The 19,502-nt window shown below is 48.3% G+C and overlaps 2 protein-coding genes across 2 annotated transcripts; one reads left to right on the top strand and one right to left on the bottom strand.

Moving 5' to 3' along the window:
* Positions 1 to 3,720: 3,720 nt before the first annotated feature.
* LOC147119117 (uncharacterized) lies at positions 3,721 to 13,505 on the bottom strand. Its single transcript, XM_085984035.1, has 2 exons — positions 11,120 to 13,505; positions 3,721 to 3,987 (listed from the first exon to the last, which is right to left on the bottom strand). Exons 1-2 carry the CDS (start codon positions 13,403 to 13,405, stop codon positions 3,721 to 3,723), a joined length of 2,553 nt encoding a protein of 850 aa, XP_085840161.1. The 5' UTR covers positions 13,406 to 13,505.
* A 1,281-nt stretch (positions 13,506 to 14,786) lies between these two features.
* Positions 14,787 to 19,159, top strand: LOC147119116 (uncharacterized). Its single transcript, XM_085984034.1, has 2 exons — positions 14,787 to 14,878; positions 17,917 to 19,159. The coding sequence occupies exons 1-2, from the start codon at positions 14,787 to 14,789 to the stop codon at positions 18,512 to 18,514; spliced, it is 690 nt and encodes a 229-aa protein (XP_085840160.1). The 3' UTR covers positions 18,515 to 19,159.
* Positions 19,160 to 19,502: the final 343 nt, after the last annotated feature.

Genomic DNA, 19,502 nt, shown 5'->3' with positions numbered 1-19,502 from the left:
GCTGTATGAATACAAGTCTTTCTTTAACAAAGGAGAAAAGGCCCAAAATGGAACAGTCGGTAACAGGACATCAATTAGTCTCCTCTTGTCTTAGAGACATCAAGGACTCGATACAAAGTGTGTTTGAAACAAAGCAGATTTATTTGACTTATTTCTAGAATAATAAACTCCAGCCCAATTAGCGGGGTTATTAACATCAGCAGAAACAAATAGATTCAATCCAGCCCGCCAAGGCCTGGCTTCGAGGTCGAACATCCGCCGCAGCCGACCCCAGCCTGACCCCAGCCCACGTAATGTCAGGAGGCGGGTCATTGTCTCTGAGGCAGCAGGGGAGTCACAACCACAAACAAAGGCGGGCAAATGGAATCTGCCATTTGCTGCATCTGTTCCATGGAGGAGCCGCCGATTTCCAGTTTCACCCACCCCCCGCCCTCCGATCTGCAAGCTCCCTGTCAGCCCTGGTTTAGTGGTTGGAGCTGGAGAATGCACAGATGAGGCCCGGCCATCAAAATGGCTGGGTCTTCTCACCGAGGACATTGGACAGGCAGCACCATTGCACCGCTTGCCCGATGTCCACTGAGAATGAAAATCAGCCCCAAGAAGTCTAAGCTCAGCAATCTCAGCAACGTCAAACACATCCAAGATCCCCGATCAGCTGCAAGAGAAGGATCGACATTCCATTCTTGCCCATGTGCCAGTTGCAATTGAGCCTTTCTTTGAAAATGAGCCTGACTGAATGATCTGATCTGTGGTGTTTAATGGACTTGGGAAGCCAATCATATTTGGAAATATGAAACTGAACCCTGTATTTACTGAAAATATCAAATCTACCTTATTCAGCTGACTGGTGCATCTCAATGGCAAGAGCATTGCGATAATAAAGGTTTGCAAATCAGAGCTGAATTTGATATTTCCAATAAAATCAACCTCAATGTTTCACAAATCCGAGGTGTTCCAAGAGTTTTCAATGCGGAGGACCAGACTGGATGATGATAAATATTTGGACATCTCCAAGCACACTGCCTGACACTAGATTGTCCTTCACATTACAAGCTGTCTTATCCTCTTCAGCAATGCACATCTTCAAATGAGAGAAAAGGTCGTCGCGTGTCTGGGTTTCTTCCTGCACAATGGACCTCCAGTTTGTTCCCATTTGTCGTGCAGGAGTGCGGGAAAGGCGGAGCAAGGTGAGAGCGGACACTATTGTGATGGTGTCGATGAAGACGGCTGCCGTCCTTGCGGGCTCCGTGCGTACCAGCAGCTAAGTGTCCTTTGCTGCTTGGTGCGCTCGGCTCGTTAAGGAAAAAGCATTTCACTGACTGGATTTCACTTGTTGTATTTGGTTATGTGACAAATAAAATTGAAATTGAAATTTGCTCACTGCATGTGAAGAGATCACTGCTTTGCTGTCAGATCACAGGACAAATGTCAGAATTAAAGCAATTGTGGTGATAAGAGTAGCTGGAACATTATTAAGGATCAGAACCAAACTATTGTCAGGAGAAATTTGCTTGGGTTGTATTTGGAAACAGCAGGGGGTGATTTTAACCTCACGCACCTGGCGGGAAACTAATGCGATCAGATCGGCCGCTTGTTTTACACCCGCCCGATTTCACTTTCGACTGAAATCATTGGAGAGCAAAATTAGGGAAGGTGTAAAATGGGCAGAAAATTCAATCCCGTCAGGTGGGGGAGGTTCAAATTACCCCCAGCATATCTGAACTAGAAGGACAACTACTAAAAATGGCCAAAAGGACAATAAAATAACGATGGAAACAGCCTGGGCAGTTCCACAGCAACATGAATCCCCAAATGGGAAGCTTTCTGCTTTCTAACCTCGTACACTATTTATCTACAAAGTAAATCTCTAATTATCATCAACAGCAAGCTGCAATATCACTTATTGGAATATGATTGTTTGACTAAGTAAGAGTTTAGCCAAAGAACTACCTGCATTTATTTTACAAATATAGTATTTTCTTACTTTAAGCAAATCCTTTGAAGTTTTCTTTTGCCTTTTACTTTTTGTTGTGTGTTTTTTTTTCTCTTTAGGTCCCTGCATACAACCAAAGCATTCTCAGCTGAGGGAACAGGTGGGCAGCTTGCTCTGACCCTGCCGTTCTACTGTGACCCGTGGAGTCTCACCCTCCAAATGGACTTCCTTGTGGGGACACGCTCACTTTCTGTTGACCCCCCTCTTCCTTCCCGACAGTCCAGTGGAGATTAAGGATTTGCAGTGTGAGGGAGAATGGGCATAAACCCACATCCCACCATTCTTTGGTGCCATTTGTTGAGCTAGCATGCTGTGCCTGTCTCCGTTAATGGCTTCTGACGTTCTTCAGTTTTTTGAAGCAGAAACATAGAAACATAGAAGATAGGAGCAGGAGTAGGCCATTCGGCCCTTCGAGCCTGCTCCGCCATTCAACGAGATCATGGCTGAACATCCAAACCCTAGCACCCGGTCCCTACACCGACAGCCATCCCACCCAAGCCCTATCCCCGTAACCCCACATTTTTAATCCCCCCTCAAACTAAGGGCCAATTTTTTTATCATGGCCAATCAACCTAACCCGCACATCTTTGGACTGTGGGAGGAAACCGGAGCACCCGGAGAAAACCCACGCAAACACGGGGAGAATGTGCAAACTCCACACAGTCACCCGAGGCCGGATTTGAACCCGGGTCCCTGGCGCTGTGAGGCAACAGTGCTAACCACTATGCCACCGTGCTGCCCATGGTGGTGTCCACAAAGAGCTACTTGTGCTTCAAAAGACTCAAGCCGCTCGGCCAAACAGCCACGTGGACTTTCAGTCCAACATATAATCCATCGATCAATCGATCACTCATTTCATTCATTTAGTAACGGCAGATTTTACTATCTTACACCACATTCTGTGTATTTAAGATAGTATCTGATGACTATCTGAATTTATGTTGATAAATTATTGGGAGGGTAGAAGTGGTGCGATGCTCAACACTAAGAGTCGGACTGTTTCCGATTCACCAATTGAACACTTTGCTCTCACCAACGTGCGTGGTCCCTTTAAATGTGCTGCGCGGTTTCTTTCCCAGCGGCAGGAGCTGGTGAGCGGCCTGCGCAGGGCCTCACCATTGCTGCGCCACCGTGCAGCTGTGCACCTTAGGGGCAACATTGATGTGCAGCCCTCAACAGCTCACCACAACTTCTTAAGTGGCCCTCCAGCCCAAATCATTGCCCAGCCCTGCCCGAAACCATCTTTAACAGGATTCTGCCTCCTGACGGAGCTGGGAAAGATTTTGCCATTATTACCACAATTGAGCACCATCTTCTTTTCCAAAGATCTCTGAGCTTCTCTAATGGCTGCTTTTGTCTCCCACAACTGCGGGTGATATTTCTCTCTATTCTCCTGTAAACTGAATTCCTCTTGATCTGAACTGGGTTCAATGTAAGACAGTTCAGGGAGTCAGGTATCATTCGCCCCTAGACCTACGCTGGTCAGTGAAACCCCAGATGGTTCTTTAGTAAGGATTCCTCTGGTTCCTCGCCATATATTTGTCAGGATACCAAAACTCAGCTTTCTTTCCGTCCACTCCTGAAGGCCCCACTCCCTGAGCCTACAACCTTCAGCAGGGTCAGTGGTGGAGTTCCACAGCAGGAGTGAACCCAACTGTCAGAATGAACATGGTTCAGTCCTGGATGTGATTAACAGTGGCAATAACAGCAGAATCCAACCCCTGCAGTCACTTGTGAACTCGCTGGTGTGTCAGCAGGTTGTATGACTGAGTGAATCCCTTCCCACACTCGGAACAGGTGAACGGCCTCTCCCCAGTGTGAGTGCGCTGGTGTGCCAGCAGGCTGCAGTTCTGAGTGAATCCCTTCCCACACACTGAGCAGGTGAACATCTTCTCTCCGGTGTGAACTTGCTGGTGTGTCAGTAGGTGGGATGAATTTGTGAATCCTTTCCCACACACGGAGCAGGTGAATGGACTCTCCCCAGTGTGAACTCGCTGGTGTATCAGAAGGGTGGTTGAATTCGTGAATCCTTTTCCACACTCAGAGCAGGTGAATGGCCTCTCCCCAGAATGAATTTGCTGGTGTGTCATCAGATCCCTTTTGCTTTTAAAGCTTTTCTCACAGTCAGAACATTTAAAAGGTCTCATGTTTGTGTGAACAAGTTGGTGTCGCAGTAGCTGGGATGGCTGAGTGAGTCCCTTCCCACACACGGAGCAGGCGAACGGCCTCTCCCCAGTGTGAACTCGCTGGTGTGTCAGTAGGTCACTTGTCTGAGTGAATCCATTCGAACCGTCTCTCCCCGGTATGAATGCGCCGATGAGCTTCCAGCTGATACGGGTAATCAAATCCTTTCCCACAGTCCCCACATTTCTACGGTTTCTCCCCGGTGTGACTGCGCTTGTGTTTCGCCAGGCCAGAGGATCGACTGAATCCTCGTCCACACACAGAACACGTGTACGGTTTCTCCCCACTGTGAACTGTGCTTTTTGCTTCCATGTTATGTTTGACGATATTGAGGTCCCGATGAATTGAACGACTCTGTCAGATCTTGATGTGATGTTTGAGTTAAAATTTCCTGTCTACAAATCCTCCCCTTCCAATACCCTGTAAAATGAATATAAAACAAGAAAAATGGAGTGTGAGAGAACCCAGAAAAACACAAAGACAGGTTGTGAAATTGAGCTCAATGAATCTGGGAATTTGTGGGGCCGGCACGAGAAAAAAAGTAATGATGAAAGCTGCCGGATTGTCATTAAAATCCCAACTGGTTCACTAATGTCCCTCAGGGATATGGGGATCGGGCAGGAAAGTCAAGCTGAGGCCGAAGATCAGCCATGATCTTATTGAATGGCGGAGCAGGCTCGAGAGGCCGTATGGCTCACTCCTGCTCCTAATTCTTGTGTTCTTGTGGAAGGGAACCTGCCACCCTACCTGTCCCACGACTTCTACCGCCTAGAAGGAAAAGGGCAGCAGGTGCATGGGAACACCATCATCTACAAGTCACACACCATCCTGACTTGGACATAGATTGCCGTTCCTTCACTGTCGCTGGGTCAAAATCCTGGAACTACCTCCCTAACAGCACTGTGGGAGCACCTTCACCACACGGACTGCAGCGGTTCAAGAAGGCAGCTCACCACCACCTTCTCAAAGGCAACTGGGGATGGGCAATAAATGCTGGCCGTACCAGCGACGTTCACATCCCAAGAATGAATAAAAAATCTGTATATGCAAAATGGATAAAAAGCCTTTACAGAAATACTTGTTCCTAAAACAATACTCTTTTACATTGTAGGGACAGTGTCTGTTTAACAACCTAATCTCCCCCAGAATCCACCTCCCTTGACAGTCCCACATTGGAAATTGTTGGGTCCTCCTGGGCTCAGAAGTACTGGGGGTTAAACCCAGCAGCTTCTCCTCCATCTCCACTCCAGCTCAAACTGAAGCAACAAAAAGACCTACACAGGCGGCCAGGGAGTGACTTCCGCATCCAGCGCCCGCCCTGATACAAGCCGGCTCTGGATTGGCGGCTCTGCTGTGTCGATCCAGTTGTGGTTTCTCCTGTCCGGGTTTCCTGGTGCCGTGCTCTTCAGTCACCTGACAACCCATTGTTAGCAGACGCGCGTCATCCTCGGTCCCAGGGACTGCCTCTGAAGAGGAGATGGCCGCGCATGCGCCGTGCTGCAGGGGGAACCGGTCCGTCTTTCCTCCACCAAGATGGCGGCGCGTAACCCGGGCCTGTCACCGAGAAAAAGCCTCACTGCTGCCGTCCAGTGGAACACATTTGGCCGCGGAATCTCATTCGGCCCTGAGGCCATTCTCCAACTTTATAAGCCCTGCGGCGCGGCCTAACCGCAGTTTATTAATCTCCCGACCCCGCTCCCGCAAACCTGCAGCTCCGCCCGGTGACGGCACGTGACCCGGGCCCATGGCCTGATTGACGGGAGCTTCCGACCAATAGGGAGTGAGCCGGCGGTGGGTCCTCCAACCAATCGGGGAGCCCGAGGGGCAGGACTAGCGGCTGCTGATTGTCTGAGCCGCAGGGCAGCGAGTTTCTCCAGTCCCTTGTTCAGGGCCCGGGGCCAGGGGAGGCTGTGGGCCTTTATTCCCCTTATTGGACACAAGGCTCTTTGTCTCACAACACACTGGCTCAGGTTTTAATACAGACTTTTTAAATTCATCAATAAAAGCAGATAAACCTCGTGCTTCTGTAGAACAAACTTTCTAATATTTGGGAGTAAAAGTACAAGTTTTTTTCCCTCTGGGGAATTTATTATTAGTTTCAGGAAACAACAACAACCACTTGTATTTATAAAGCACCTTTAATGTAGTAAAACGTCCCAAGGCTCTTCACAGGATCGTTAGAAAACAAAAATTGACACCGAGGCACATAAGGAGATATTCGGGCAGATGACCAAAAGCTTGGTCAAAGAGGTAGGTTTTAAGGAGCATCTTAAAGAAGGAGAGAGAGGTAGAGAGATGGAGAGGTTTAGGGAAGGAATTCCAGAGCTTAGGGCCCAGGCAACTGAAGGCACGGCTGCCAGTGGTGGAGCGATTAAAATCGGGGATGCTCAAGAGACCAGAATTAGAGGAGCACAGATATCTCGGGGGGTTGTGGGGCTGGAAGAGATTACAGAGTTAGGGAGGGGCGAGGTCACGGAGGGATTTGAAAACAAGGATGAGAATTTTAAGGATGAGACACTTGAGGAAAAGTAGGGAGAGGGTCAAGCCCTTATGGGACAGGGTTGCTAATTCTGTTCTGCGACAGTTACTGGGACAGACTGTATCTCCCCCTCTCCTCCACACAGGGATTTGTGGTAGTTAAAGGGACAGCGATTCTTCTTGTTCCATGAGATTGTAATTAAAGGGACACTACTCTGAGATGGCTGTGAACTTTTAGTGTCACCAGCCTTTCTAAAACATCTTCCTTTCTTTGACGATCTGTGTGAACTCGCTGGTGACTCAGCAGGTTGGATAACCTCTGAAACCTCTTTGCACAGTCAGATCATTTAAAGGGTCTCTCATCGGTTCTGGGGCAGGAGGGATCTGGTTAACAGTAATCACAATATCATTGGGTTTAAAGTAGTTATGGAAAGGGACAAAGAAAAATCAATGGTGAAAATACCCAGCTGGAAGAGAACCAATTTCAGTGATTTGAGAAGGGATCGAGCACAGGTGGACTCGAAACAAAGATTGTCCAGGAAAACAGTGAATGAAAAATGGCAGACCTTCAAGGCTGAGATAGTTCGGGTACAAACCAAGCATATTCCCATAAGGAGGAAACAGAGAAACAAAGAAGATAGGAGCAGGAGTAGGCCATTCGGCCCTTCGAGCCTGCTCCGCCATTCAATGAGATCATGGCTGATCATCCAAATTCAGTACCCTGTCCCTGCCTTTTCCCCATATCCCTTGATCCCTTTAGCCTCAAGAAATATATCCAACTCTTTCTTGAATATATTTAATGAACTAGTCTCCACCGCCCTCTGTGGCAGAGAATTCCACAGCTTCACCACTCTCTGGGTGAAGAAATTCCTCCTTTCAGTCCTAAATGGCTTACCCCTTATCCTTAGACTATGACCCCTGGTTCTGGACTCCCCGGCCATCAGAAACATCCTTCCTGCATCTAGTCTGTCCAGGCCTGACAGAATTTTATAGGTTTCGATGAGATCCCCTCTCAATCTTCTAGACTCCAGTGAGTATAAGCCCAATCGACACAATCTCTCCTCATACGTCATTCCTGCCATCCCAGGTATCTGCCTGGTGAATCTTCGCTGCACTCCCTCCATGGCAAGAACATCCTTCCTCAGGTAAGGTGACCAAAACTGCACACAATACTCAAGGTGCGGTCTCACCAAGGCCCTGTACAACTGTAGCAAGACATCCTTGTTCCTGTACTCGAACCCTCTTGCTACGAAGGCCAACATACCATTTGCCTTCTTAACCGCCTGCTGCACCTGCATGCTTACCTTCAGCGACTGGTGCACAAGGACACCCAGGTCTCTTTGCACTTCCCCTTCTCCCAATCTATTGCCATTCAAATAATAATCTGCCTTCCTGTTTTTGCCACCAAAGTGGATAACCTCACATTATCCACATTATAGTGCATTTGCCATGTTTCTGCCCAATCACCCAACCTGTCCAAATCGTACTGGAGTTTCCTGACATCCTCCTCGCAGCTTACCCTCCCGCCCAGCTTTGTGTCGTCTGCAAATTTGGAGATATTACATCCAATTCCCTCGTCTAGATCATTAATATATATTGTGAACAGCTGGGGTCCTAGGACCGATCCTTGCGGTACCCCACTAGTCACTGACTGCCACTCGGAAAACGACCCGTTTATTCCAACTCTTTGCCTTCTGTCCGCCAACCAGTTCTCTATCCAAGTCAATACCTTGCCCCCAATCCCATGTGCCTTAATTTTGCACGCTAATCTCTTGTGTGGGACCTTATCGAAAGCCTTCTGAAAGTCCAAATACACCACATCCACTGGTTCTCCCCTATCTATTTTAGATGGAGCGTCCAAAGCTCGAGCTCCCGATGACAAAGGATATCGAGGTTAGAATAAAACAGAAAAAGGAGGTTTACAACAAATGTCAGGTACAGAATGCAGTCAAAAACCAGGCAGAATACAGAGAGCGCGGGGGAAATTGAAACAGGATATAAAAAGGGCAAAGAGACAATATGAGAAAAGATTAGCGGGTAACATAAAAGGGAACCCAAAAATCTTCTATAAACAAATGAAAAGTAAAAGGATAGTTAAAGGAATGGTGGGGCCGATTAGGGACCAAATAGGAGCTCATCATACGGAGGCAGAGGGCGTGGCTGAGGTACTGAATGAGTACTTAGCATCTGTCTTCACAAAAGAAGAGGATGAAGTTAATGTCGCAGTAGAGGAGGGGGGAGTAGAGAAATTGGATAAAAATTGATAGAAAGGAGGTGCTAAATAGGTTGTCATCACTCAAAGTTAACAAGTCACCCGGTCCAGATGCGATGCATCCTAGATTGCCGAGGGAAGCTAGGGTGGAGATAGCAGAAGCTCCGACCACAATCTTTCAATCTCCCTCAGATATATGGGAGTGGTGCCAGAAGACTGGAGGATTGCAAATGTTACACCCTGTTTAAAAAAGGGGAGAGGGATAAACCTGGTAACTACAGGCCAATCAGTCTAATGTCAGTGGTGGGTGAACGACTAGAGACCATTGTCGAGGACAAAATTAATTCTCACTTGGAGAAGCATGGGTTAATAAGGGGCAGCCAGTATGGATTTGTTAAAGGTAAATCGTGTCTGACTAACCTGATTGAGTTCTTTGATGAAGTAACAGAGGGTTGATGAAGGTAGTGCAGCAGATGTTGTATATATGGACTTTCAAAAGGCATTTGATAAAGTACCACACAAGAGACTTACTCGGAAAATAGAAGCACAGGGAATTAAAGGGCTGATGGTAATTTGGGTATAATTGGCTAAGGGAGAGGAGGCAGTGAGCAGTGCTGAGCGATGTTTTTCTGACTGGAGGGAAGTATGCAGTGGGTTCCCCCAGGGGTCGGGATTAGGACCATTGCTTTTCTTGTTATATATAACTGACCTGGACTTGGGTATAGGTGTACAATTTCAACGTTTACGGATGATACAAAACTTGGCAACGTAGTAAATAGTGAGCATAGTAGTAGCAGACTTCAGAAGGACAGAGACAGACTGTGAAATGAGCAGACACCAGGCAGATGAAATTAAATGAGGATAAGTGTGAAGTGATGCACTTTGGGAGAAACAACAGGGAGAGGCCGTATAATCTAAATGGGACTATTTTGAGGGGGTGCAAGAGCAGAGGGACCTGGGGGTCCATATTCACAAATCTTTGAAAGTGCTACGGCAAGTTGGTGAGGTGGTTCAGAAAGCGTATGGGATACTTGGCTTTGTAAACAGGGTCATTGAATACAAAAACAAGGAAGTTACACTAAACCTTTACAAAACACTAGTTAGGAACATAGGAACAGGAGGAGGCCATTCAGCCCCTCAAGCCTGTTCTGCCATTCAATGAGATCATGGCTGATCTGCAACCTAACTCCATACACCCGCCTTTGGCCCATATCCCTTAATACCTTTGGGTAACAAAAACCTATCAATCTCGGATTTAAAATTAACAATTGATCTCGCATCAATTGCTGTTTGCAGAAGAGAGTTCCAAACTTCTACCACCCTTTGTGTGTAGAAGTGTTTCCTAATTTCACTCCTGAAAGGTCGGGCTCTAATTTTTAGACTATGCCCCCAGTCCAAGAATCCCCAACCCGCGGAAATAGTTTCTCTCTATCTACCCTATCTGTTCCCCTTAATATCCTGAAAACTTCGATCAGATCACACCTTAACCTTCTAAATTCCAGGGAATACAACCCTAATTTGTGTAATCTCTCCCCGTAACATAACCCTTGGAGTCCGGGTATCATTCTGGTAAACCTACGCTGCACTCCCTCCAAGACCAATATATCCTTCCTAAGGTGTGGTGCCCAGAACTGCTCACAGTACTCCAGGTGTGGTCTAACCAGGGTTTTGTACAGCTGCAGGGTTTTGGCCTCAGCTGGAGTCTTGTGTACAGTTCTGGGCACCACACTTTAGGAAGGATGTCAAGGCCTTGGAGAGGGTGCAGAGGAGGTTGACCAGGATGGTACCAGGGATGAGGGACTTCAGTTATGTGGAGAGATTTGTGAAGCTGGGATTGTTCCTCTTAGAGCAGAGAAGGTTAAGAGGAGACCAAATAGAGGTGTTCAAAATGATGAGGGGGTTTTGATCAAGCAAGTAGGGAGAAACTGTTCACTCTGGCAAGTGGGTCGGTAACCAAAGGTCACAGATTTAAAATAGTTGCTAAAAGAACTAGAGGGAAATGAAGAGAATTGTTTTCACACAGAGGGTTGTTAAGATCTGGAACGCACCATCTGAAAGGATGCTGGAATCAGGTTCCACAGGAACTTTCAAACGGTAATTGGACATGTACTTGAAGAGGACTAGTTTGCAGAGTTCTGGGGATAAAGCTGGGGTTTGGGACTAAATTGGACAGCTCTTTCAAAGAGCCGGCACAGACACGATGGGCCGAATCACCTCCTTCTGTGCTGTTAGATTCTGTGATCAGTGTGAACTTGCTGGTGTCCCTTAAGGTTCTTAGAGCTTTTAAAGCTCTTCCCACAGTCAGAACATTTAAAGGGTCTCTCGTCAGTGTGAACAAGCTGGTGTGACAGGAGGGTGGATGAATGAGTGAATCCCTTCCCACACACAGAGCAGGTGAATGGTCTCTCTCCAGTGTGAACAAGCTGGTGTGACAGGAGGTGGGATGACTGAGTGAATCCCTTCCCACACACGGAGCAGGTGAACGATCTCTCCCCAGTGTGGAGGAGCCAATGTGTCTTCAGCTCCCCGGAGCTTTTAAAACTCTTCCCACAGTCAGAACATTTAAAGGGTCTCTCATCAGTGTGAACTCGCTGGTGGTGCTTCAATTCCCCGGAGCTTTTAAAGCTCTTCCCACAGTTAGGACACTGAAATGGTCTCTCATCAGTGTGAACAAGCTGGTGTCGCTTTAGATCCCTGGAGCTTTTAAAGATCTTTTCACAGTCAGAACAGTTAAACGGTCTCTCAACAGTGTGAACAAGCTGGTGTACCAGCAGGTTGGATGACTGAGTGAATTCCTTCCCACACACGGAGCAGGTGAATGGTCTCTCTCCAGTGTGAACTCGCTGATGTGCCAGTAGGTTGGATGAATCAGTGAATCCCTTCCCACACATGGAGCAGGCGAACAGCCCCTCCCCAGTGTGTAGGTGTTGGTGTCTCTTCAGCTCCCGGGAGCTTTTAAATCTCTTCCCACAGTCAGAACATTTAAAGGGTCTCTCGTCAGTGTGAACAAGCTGGTGTGACAGGAGGGTGGATGACACAGTGAATCCCTTCCCACACACGGAGCAGGTGAATGGTCTCTCTCCAGTGTGAACTCGCTGATGTGCCAGCAGGTTGGAGAGCTGAGCGAATCCCTTCCCACACACGGAGCAGGTGAACAGCCTCTCCCCAGTGTGTAGGTGTTGGTGTCTCTTCAGCTCCCAGGAGCTTTTAAATCTCTTCCCACAGTCAGAACATTTAAAAGGTCTCTCATCAGTGTGAACAAGCTGGTGTGACAGGAGGGTGGATGACACAGTGAATCCCTTCCCACATTCAGAGCAGATGAATGGCCTCTCACCAGTGTGAACTCGCTGGTGTTGCTTGAGCTCCCGGGGGCTTTTAAAACTCTTCCCACACTCAGAACATTTAAAGGGTCTCTCGTTGGTGTGAACTCGCTGGTGTCGCTTTAGTTCCCCAGGGCTTTTAAAGCTCTTCCCACAGTCAGAACAGTGAAACAGTCTCTCCCCAGTGTGAAGAAGCTGGTGTTCCTTCAGATCCTGGGGGCTTTTAAAGCTCTTCCCACAGTCAGAACAGTTAAACGGTCTCTCATCAGTGTGAACTCGCTGGTGATGCTTCAGTTCCCCGGGGCTTTTAAAGCTCTTCCCACAGTTAGGACACTGAAACGGTCTCTCCCCAGTGTGAACAAGCTGGTGTCCCTTCAGATCCTGGGGGCTTTTAAAGCTCTTCCCACAGTCAGAACACTGAAACGGTCTCTCATCAGTGTGAACAAGCTGGTGTCCCTTCAGTTCCCCGGGGCTTTTAAAGCTCTTCCCACAGTTAGGACACTGAAACGGTCTCTCATCAGTGTGAACAAGCTGGTGTCCCCTCAGATCCTGGGGGCTTTTAAAACTCTTCCCACAGTCAGAACACTGAAATGGTCTGTCATCAGTGTGAACAAGCTGGTGTCGCACCAGATCCCTGGTGCTTTTAAAGCTCTTCCCACAGTCAGAACACTGAAATGGTCTCTCCCCAGTGTGAACAAGCTGGTGTCGCTTCAGCTCCCCGGGGCTTTTAAAGCTCTTCCCACAGTCAGAACACTGAAATGGTCGCTCATCAGTGTGAACAAGCTGGTGTCCCTTCAGATCCCCGGAGCTTTTAAAGCTCTTCCCACAGTTAGAACATTTAAAGGGTCTCTCCTCAGTGTGAGCTCGCTGGTGTTTCTTCAGTTCCCCGGGGCTTTTAAAGCTCTTCCCACAGTCAGAACACTGAAATGGTCTCTCATCAGTGTGAACTCGCTGGTGTGTTTGCAGGTGGAATGAACGAACAAATCCCTTTCCACACATGGAGCAGGTGAACGGACTGTCCCTGGTGTGACTGCGTCGTTGAACTTCCAATGCAGGCGGGAAACTGAATCCCTTCCCGCCGTCCCCACCTTTACCCGGTTTCTCCCCGGTGTGACAGTGCACGTGTCTCACCAGGTCAGGCGATTGGCTGAATCCGCGTCCACACACCGAACACGTGTGCGGTTTGTCATCGCTGCGATCGCTGCTTTCTCCTTCCATGTGCAAAGGCCGATGATATTCAGGTCCGGATGAATCGAGCGACTCTGTCAGATCTTGACGTGATGTTTGGTCTGAGCTTCCCGCCTGTAACTGCTCCACTTCTGTAACCCTGTAAATTGAGATCAGAAAAGGATCAGAGGCAAACTGTTGTTTAATTTTCCTCTTTCTGAACCCAGGGGCAGTGAAGCTGATTTTCAGGCCCCAGTTGCTGCACAGGTTGGTTGAAAGGATCAGCAGTAATGGCGGCTGTAATACCCACAAGCCCCCACGCTGCAGAAAGCGCTCTGTTGACACAGAGTCCCGCGCATGTGCTCATGGCCCCCACGCTCTCCCTCCTGCTCCACAATCGCCCGTCCCAATCGGTCCACAACGCGCATGCTCAGCGCACAAAACCCCGCGGTTGGAACACCGGGCGCGCCTGCGGAGCCGCAACATCTGGTACGTGTGCGCGGCTCAGGTGGGGGCGAGTCGGAGTTTCACCTGAGCCGCCAGGGAGGTGCGCATGCGCAGGACGACCCAACATTCTTCCTGTCAGCAATCACTCCCTCGTTTCTGTAATAAAAACAGAAAATGCTGGAAATACTCAGCAGGTCAGGCAGCATCGGTGGAGAGAGAAACAGAGTTAACGTTTCAGGTCGATGACCGTTCGTCAGAACTGCTTGTTCTTTAGTGTCAGCTGTGACTCAGTTAGTAGCACTCTCGCCTCTGAGTCAGAAAGTTGTGGGTTCAAATTCCACTCCAGAGACTTGAGCACAAAAATCTAGGCTGACACTCCAGTGCAATGCTGAGGGAGTGCGGCACTGTCGGAGGTGCCGTCTTTCGGATGAGACGTTAAATTGAGGCCCCGTCTGCTCTCTCAGGTGGATGTAAAAGATCCCATGGCACTATTTCGAGAAAGATAGGCTTGCATTTATACAGTGCTTTCATGACCAGCAGACGTCTTGAAGTGCTTTACAACCAACGAGGTACTTTTGGAGTGCAGTCACTGTTGTAATGTGGGAAAGAGCAGGGGAGTTATCCCAGGTGTCCTAGCCAATGTGTATCCCTCAATTAACATAACAAAAAGATAGATTATCTGGTCATTATCACATTGCTGTTTGTGGGAGCTTGCTGTGCGATTCTTGACTTCCGCGTTTCCTACATTACAACAGTGACTACATTTCAAAAGTATTCATTGACTGTAAAGCGCTTTGGGACGTCTGGTGGTGGTGAAAGGCGCTATATAAATGCAAATCTTTCTTTCTTCACTGGCCTCACCAGCGACCTCTTCTGGCTGTTGGTTGATTGACAGCCGAGATTCCGCGCATGCGTACGCGCGACGGCGGTTTGGGCCGAGTCCGGCGCAGCGACCCCTCCCGGTCACCAAGGGTAATAGCCGCGCATGCCCAGAGGAGACCAACCCTGCTCCCCCACTCGGAGTTGCGCCTGCGCACTCGGATCCTGTCGGACGGAGTCGGCGCGGAGCATTCCGGGGCAAGGCCTTGGTGTCGGTTAGAGTCGCGATCGGTGCCGCAAAGTGAGTTTTCTCCGCTCCGATTGGGTGGAGAATCGCGCGGGGTCGGGGGGAGGGGTGGATCGGGAGAGAATAAAGAGAAATAGAAAAACCTGAGAGTCCGCGAGGCCCCGTCCAAACGGCGTCAGCTGGACGACTCACGTGTTCTCCTCGGGGACACGTGATCCGGGCCCGCGGCCTGATTGAAGGGAGCTTCTGACCAATAGGGAGCGAGCGGGGCGGGGCTGGAGGAGCGAGCCGGCGGCGGGTCCTCCAACCAATCGGGGAGCCCGAGGGGCGGGACTAGCGCCGGCTGATTGTCTGATCCGCAGGGCAGCGAGTTTCTCCAGTCCCTTGTTCAGGGCCCGGGGCCAGGGGAGGCTGTGGGCCTTTATTCCCCTTATTGGACACAAGGCTCTTTGTCTCACAACACACTGGCTCAGGTTTTAATACAGACTTTTTAATCAATAAAAGCAGATAAAATCCGTGCTTCTGTGGAACAAACTTTCTAATATTTTATAGAATCATAGAATGGTTACAGCACAGAAGGAGACCTTTCGGCCGGTCGAGCCCGTGCCAGCTCTCTGCAAGATCACTTCAGCTAGTCCCACTCCCCGCCCTTTCCCCGTAACCCTGCACATTTCTTTACTTCAGGAACTTATCCAATTCCCTTTTGAAAGCCGTGATTGAATCTGCCTCCACCACCCTTTCAGGCAGTGCATTCCAGATCCTAACCACTCGCTGCGTAAAAAAGTTTTTCCTCATGTCGCCTTTGGTTCTTCCACCAATCACCTTAAATCTGTGTCCTCTGGTTCTCGACCCTTCCGCCAATGGGAACAGTTTCTCTCTATCTGCTCTGTCTAGACCCCTCATGATTTTGAACACCTCCATCAAATCTCCCAACCTTCTCTGCTCTAAGGAGAACAACCCCAGCTTCTCCAGTCTATCCACGTAACTGAAGTCCCTCATCCCTTATCACTGGAACCATTCTTGTAAATCTTTTCTGCACCATCTCTAAGGCCTTCACATCCTTCATAAAGTGCGGTGCCCAGATTTGGACACAATACTCCAGTTTAGGCCGAACCAGTGTTTTATAAAGATTCATCATAACTTCTTTGCTTTAAGACTCAATGCCTCTATTTATCCCGTATGCTTTTTTAACCGCTTTCTCAACCTGCCCTGCTACCTTCAACGATTTGTGCACACATACCCCAGGTCTCTCTGTTCATGCACCAACTTTAGGATTGTACCCTTTAGTTTATATTACCTCTTCTCATTCTTCCTACCAAAATGTACCATTCGCACTTTTCTGCGTTAAATTTTATCTGCCATGTGTCCACCCATTCCACCAGCCTGTCTATGTCTTCTTGAAGTCTATCACTCTCCTCCTCACTGTTCACTATACTTCCAAGTTTTGTGTCATCTGCAAATTTTGAAATTGTGCCCTGTACACCAAGTCTAAGTCATTAATATATATCAAGTAAAGCAGTGGTCCTAGTACCGCCACCTGGGGAACACCACTGTGTACCTTCCTCAGTCCGAAAAACAACCGTTCACCACTACTCTCTGTTTTCTGTCACTTAGCCAATTTCGTATCCATACTGCCACTGTCCCTTTTATTCCATGGGCTTCAACTTTGCTGGCAAGCCTATTATGTGGTACTTTGTCAAACACCTTTTGGAAATCCATGTACACTACATTAAGCGCATTGCCCTCATCAACCCTCTTTGTTACCTCATCAAAAAACTCAATCAGAATCAGAGTGGTTTCTGGGGCGCGGGGAATTGTGGGTGCTGCGGCCGCCATTAGTCAGAGGCTGTCAGGAAGAGTTTTATTGCAGGCTGACGGAAGTCGGTTCCTGGCCGCCTGTGTAGGTCTTTTTGTTGCTTCAGTTTGAGCTGGAGTGGAGATGGAGGAGAAGCTGCTGGGTTTAACACCCAGTACTTCTGAGCCCCAGAGGACCCAACAATTTCCAATGTGAGACTGTCAAGGGAGGTGGATTCTGGGGGAGATTAGGTTGTTAAGCAGACACTGTTCGCACAGTGTAAAAGAGTATTGTTTTAGGAACAATTATTTCTGTAAAGGCTTTTAATCCGTTTTACATACAGATTTTTAAAATTAATTCTTGGGATATGGGCATCGCTAGCAAGGCCAGCATATATTGCCAATCCCCAGTGTCCTGTTGAGAAGGTGATGGTGGGCCTTCTTCTTGAACCGCTGCAGTCCGTGTGGTGAAGATACTCCCACAATGCCAGGTGTTACCAGATTTTGACTCAGCAACGAACGGTGATATTTGTCCAAGTCAGGATGGTGAGTGACTTGGAGGGGAACTTGGTGGTGATTGTGTTCCCATGTACCTGCTTCCTTTGTCCTTCTATGAGCTGGAGGTTGTGGGTTTGGGAGTTTTTGTCAAAGTTGTTGTCGAGCTGCAGATGTATAAAGTCTCTCCTTTGACCCCTCCCACTCCCACCTCTCTCTCTCTCTCCTCCCATAGAGGCCAGAGTCATGTGTAGGCCCAGACCAGGTGGCAGATTCCCTTCCCTGAAGGACATCAGTGAACCAGTTGGGATTTTACGACAATCCAGCAGCTTTCATGGTCACTTTTTTCTGGTGCCAACCCCACAAATGACCAGATTCATTGAGCTCAATTTCACAACCTGCCTTTGTGTTTTTGTGTGTTCTCTCTCACGCTCCCTTTTTCCTGTTTTAAATTCATTTTACAGGATATTAGAAGGGGAGGATTTGAAGACGGGAAACTCAAACAAAACATCACATCAAGATCTGACAGAGTCACTTGATTCATTGGGACCTGAATATCATCAGATTTGAGCATGGAAGCAAAAAGCACCGTTCACAGCGGGGAGAAACCGTATGCCTGTTCTCAATGTGGACGAGGATTCAGCCGATCATCTGGCCTGTCGAGACACAAACACAGTCACACTGGGGAGAAACCATGTAAATGTGGAGACTGTGGGAAAGGATTCAGTTACCCGTTTGAGCTGGAAATTCATTGACGCAGTCACACCGGTGAGACACTGTTCACCTGCCCCGAGTGTGGGAAGGGATGCACTCATTCCTCTGCCCTGCTGAAGCACCGGCGAGTTCACACTGACAAGAGACCTTTTAAATGCCCAGACTGTGCGAAGTGCTATAAAAGTTCCAGGGAACTGACGTGTCATCAACGTGTTCACACTGACGAGAGACCGTTCAGGTGCTCTCACTGTGGGACTGGGGTCAGGCGATCATCTGATCTCACTGTACACCAGCGCACCCACACTGGGGAGAGGCCGTTCACCTGCTCCGTGTGTGGTAAGGGATTCACTCAGTCATCCCAGCTTACTAAGCACCAGCTTGTTCACACTGATGAGAGACCTTTTAAATGTTCTGACTGCGAGAAGTGCTTTAAAAGCAAAAAGGACCTGCTGACACACCAGCGAGTTCACACTGGGGAGAGGCCGTTCACCTGCTCCATGTGTGGGAAAGGATTCGCCCATTCATCCCAACTACTGAAACGCCAGCATGTTCACACTGGGGAGAGGCCGTTCACTTGCTCTGTGTGTGGGAAGAGATTCACTGATTCATCCAACCTGCTGAGACACCAGCGAGTTCACATGTGACTGCAGAGGTTGGATTCTGCTGTTATTGCTGCTGTTAATCACATCCAGGACTGAACTGTGTTCATTCTGACAGTTGGGGTTTGTTTCTGCTGATGTTAATAACCCCGATAACTAGGCTGGAATTTAATATTATGGAGACGATAAACTGAGGCCCCGTCTGCGCTCTCAGGTGGATGTAAAATATCCCATGGCACTATTTCGAAGAAGAGCAGGGGAGTTATCCCCGGTGTCCTGGTCAATATTTATCCTTCAATCAACATAACAAAAAAAATAAGATTACCTGGTCATTATCATGTTGCTGTTTGTGGGAGCTTGTTGTATGCAAATTGGCTGCCACATTACAACAGTGACTCCACTTCAAAAGTACTTCATTGCCTGTAAGTGCTTTGGGATGTCCTGAGGTCGTGAAAGGCGCTATAGAAATGCAAGTCTTTCTTTTATAAATGTCAAATAAATCAGCTTTGTTTAAAACACATTGTTGTAGATTTTCTTCTTTCCCACCTGTGTGTTTAGCATCACCTGGCTGGAGCTCAGAAAGGACAATCTGGGGGAGGATCGTACGGCGGGAACAGAACTTCAGCCTGGACACAGTCCTTCAGGGCCACACTGAGAGGGGCAAACGGCACTTTGGCCTTTCTTGTCTCTCTTCACTGACAGCAAAGTCCCCATGTGAGTTAATCTTGAGGCGTGTGAGAAATGTGTCCCAGCCGCTCTCTTCCATGGTTCAGAGCTCCTAGGCATGGAACAGAAGTCTCCTTTACAAGAGTCAGGAAGAACAACGGTGAACGCTGGAAATGTGCTGTCAAATCAGAGATTGGTGTAAAACTGCGATCTGCTCCTGACTGAAAGTGACACGGCAGGTTTAAGTTTCTAGTCTAAAAATCACAGGTAATTATTCCATGAAGATTTAACATGATTGTGTGACAGTCCTGAGTCTACCATTTTAAGGCAGGCATTAACCCATTTAATATAAACCCGTTTAAAATAA

The sequence above is a fragment of the Somniosus microcephalus genome, chromosome 4, assembly GCF_052327205.1.
Source record: "Somniosus microcephalus isolate GS21.2 chromosome 4, FLI_Smic_1.0, whole genome shotgun sequence".
In the NCBI taxonomy this organism is placed as follows: domain Eukaryota; kingdom Metazoa; phylum Chordata; class Chondrichthyes; order Squaliformes; family Somniosidae; genus Somniosus; species Somniosus microcephalus.
This window is presented reverse-complemented; position numbering and strand designations above follow the sequence as displayed.

Bases quoted from the DNA above. Each gene is read 5' to 3' on its own strand.
- LOC147119117 (XM_085984035.1), bottom strand. From the start codon at position 13,405: ATGGAAGGAGAAAGCAGCGATCGCAGCGATGACAAACCGCACACGTGT. The intron at 3,988-11,119 runs GTTCACACTGAT...CTGATACACCAG, and splicing joins ACCTTAAGGGACACCAGCAA to CGAGTTCACACTGGGGAGAG.
- LOC147119116 (XM_085984034.1), top strand. From the start codon at position 14,787: ATGCCCAGAGGAGACCAACCCTGCTCCCCCACTCGGAGTTGCGCCTGC. The intron at 14,879-17,916 runs GCAAGGCCTTGG...TCATTGACGCAG, and splicing joins TCGGCGCGGAGCATTCCGGG to TCACACCGGTGAGACACTGT.